This window comes from Engraulis encrasicolus, chromosome 22 (assembly GCF_034702125.1).
Source record: "Engraulis encrasicolus isolate BLACKSEA-1 chromosome 22, IST_EnEncr_1.0, whole genome shotgun sequence".
Lineage (NCBI taxonomy): Eukaryota > Metazoa > Chordata > Actinopteri > Clupeiformes > Engraulidae > Engraulis > Engraulis encrasicolus.
This window is the reverse complement of record NC_085878.1, coordinates 22,523,502-22,526,001: the sequence shown is the minus strand read 5'-3', so window position 1 is coordinate 22,526,001 and position 2,500 is coordinate 22,523,502. Positions and strand designations below refer to the sequence as shown.

At 47.8% G+C, this 2,500-nt stretch overlaps 1 protein-coding gene across 2 annotated transcripts in view; it reads left to right on the top strand.

The window, feature by feature from the left end:
- dagla (diacylglycerol lipase, alpha) overlaps positions 1 to 2,500 on the top strand; it is a 69,161-nt gene that overhangs the window by 28,954 nt on the left and 37,707 nt on the right. For both annotated transcript variants that reach the window (XM_063188435.1, XM_063188434.1), the window contains exon 5: positions 554 to 692. In XM_063188435.1, coding sequence (XP_063044505.1) covers positions 554 to 692 — 139 coding nt within the window. The remainder of the gene's footprint in view (positions 1 to 553; positions 693 to 2,500) is intronic.

Sequence of the window (2,500 nt, the reverse complement as noted above, 5' to 3'; positions counted from 1 at the left end):
ACACAAACAAACACACACACACACACACACACACACACACACACACACACACACAGATAGGCTTCACAGATTTTCATTATATATAACGTATAAGCATACTTCGTATCAGTCAGAATGAGTCATGAAATCAACCACATAATCTGCCCTCACTCAGTCTCTGTGCCTCTCTCTCTCTCTCTCTCTCTCTCTCTCTCTCTCTCTCTCTCTCTCTCTCTCTCTCTCTCTCTCTCTATCTCTCCTGATTTTAAGCCAAAATGTTGACATCTGTGGGCAGTAGTCTTTTTTAAGTCTGGCAAATGGTACAGATTATCCGTGTAAACGAGAGCCTTAACCCCCATCTGCTGTGCTTAGTGCTGCTAATGCCAAAGTGCCAGAGTCTCATCCCTCTCCCACTTATCCTCTTTCTCTCTCTCTCTCTCTCTCTCTCTCTCTCTCTCTCTCTCTCTCTCTCTCTCTCTCTCTCTCTCTCTCTCTCTCTCTCTCTCTCTCTCTCTCTCTCTCTCTATCTCTCTCTCTCTCTATCTATCTATCTATCTATCTATCTATCCTGCAGGCATCGTGGTGTGTAACTGGCTGGTGATCTTCAGCGTGTGTTTCACCCTCATGTGTACATTCGATCCTACGGGCCGCACCTTCGTTAAGTTGAAAGCCACGCGCCGCCGCCAGCGCAACCTCACCACCTACACACTCAGGTAAACGACATCTTACACACTCAGGTAAACGATTTCGTACAGACTCAGGTAAACGACATCTTACACACTCAGGTAAACGATTTCGTACAGACTCAGGTAAACGACATCTTACACACTCAGGTAAACGATATCGTACAGACTCAGGTAAACGACATCTTACACACTCAAGTAAAAGAGATCTTACACACTGAGGTACTGTAAATACATCAGTGGTTGGCCTCATCACAAACAACAATAGCCTTGGTCTCATTAGCCGCGCTTCAGCGGCCCGGGGCCGCCCGGGGCTCAGGAGAGTGGCCGGCTCGGAGCTGCCGGCCCGGGCCATTTTTTGCCTGATCGGACTCATAGCCGACCCCAGGCACATTCAGGTACACGCCTTGTTTGTGAAACGTCAGTCGGGCACAGCCCACTTTCGCCCCAAATCACAGAAGGACAACAACAGAACGACAAAGGAGGAGAATAAAATGGAGCAAACTCTGCTAGAGCAGGTCGCCGTTTGGCTCGTAGCCTACGGACAAAGACGACAAGAACTGCAAAGAAAATGGCTTGCCTTTCAAGAACAGTTTTATTACATGGCAAAGTTGTCGATTCAGAAGCTGTATGGGACGCAGCGCATGTTAAGAAGACAAAGACGCATGAAAATACGAGCAGCTCGACAACTGAGAGTGAACAGAAGGAGACGTGCGAACATGCCCAGTTAATCCCCCCAATCGCGCACAGAAGCATGAGCCCCGGACATAGCGAGACATGAATGTGCAGGTAATTGAATAAGTTACCATGTGAAAGGAGACCAAATCCCTGAGACATAGCACCTTCATCAGTTGCTATAGAAAATTATATCATAGCCCCGGACATAGCGACACACCCCCTCGTTGCGGCGTGCCACCTGTCTATTCATTCATGTTATTTCCATCCATTTGACATTAAAGCCCTTGTGTAAATTTCAAACTGTGTTTGGCGATCAGTCTGAAACGTGCGATATAGCCTACCAGACCTTCGGCGATAATAGCGCAAAAGCTAAATAAGCCGACATAAATGTCATGTGTGAGTATTTGTGAGACACTTTTTATTGGTGTCCAGTGGAAAGCATGCCAAATCACGATAATGGCACAAGAGTTGGCGGCTAAAAGCAGAAAAAAGCCGACATGACTTAGCTATGACATCCCAAGTTTAAGTGTAGTGGTGCCCATGATCCGATAACAACAAAAAAGTTATGTTGACTAAATAACTTTAAAAACACAAACAGAAGTGCCAAGGTTGCATCCTATGAAATTATGCCATAAGAAAGCCAAACACCCCAAACTAATGCTTAACCATAATTTGCCCAGAATTTAGCAATAAGTCCCCCATGCAGCCACATTTTTACACAGAGGTTGACCCCGCCTCCGAGCCTCGGCGGTGCTTGCTGGCCCATCGAATTCGACGGGCCAGGGAAATCGGCCCTTAGCCCCACAACCTGGCCCGGCGGCCATCTTTAGCACCTAGCCCCCTTTTGATGAGATCACCGTCAGCCCCCTTTTGTCCGGGCCAGCCCGGGGCTGGCCCTGCAATGAGACCAAGGCTATTGAATCTGACTACCGCAGGGAGGTGAAGGAGCTGGTGGTTTGGTGTGATAGTAACAACTTGATTCTCAACATCCCTAAGACCAAGGAACTGGCTGTTGACTTCAGGCAAAACCTCTAGCCCCCTCTCCACTCTCTCTATCAAGGGGCTGGAGGTGGAGAAGGTCACTCACTTCCAGTTCCTTGGGACCACCATTCATGAATCCCTATCATGGGATCTTAACGGCAACATAAAGATCAGCAAAG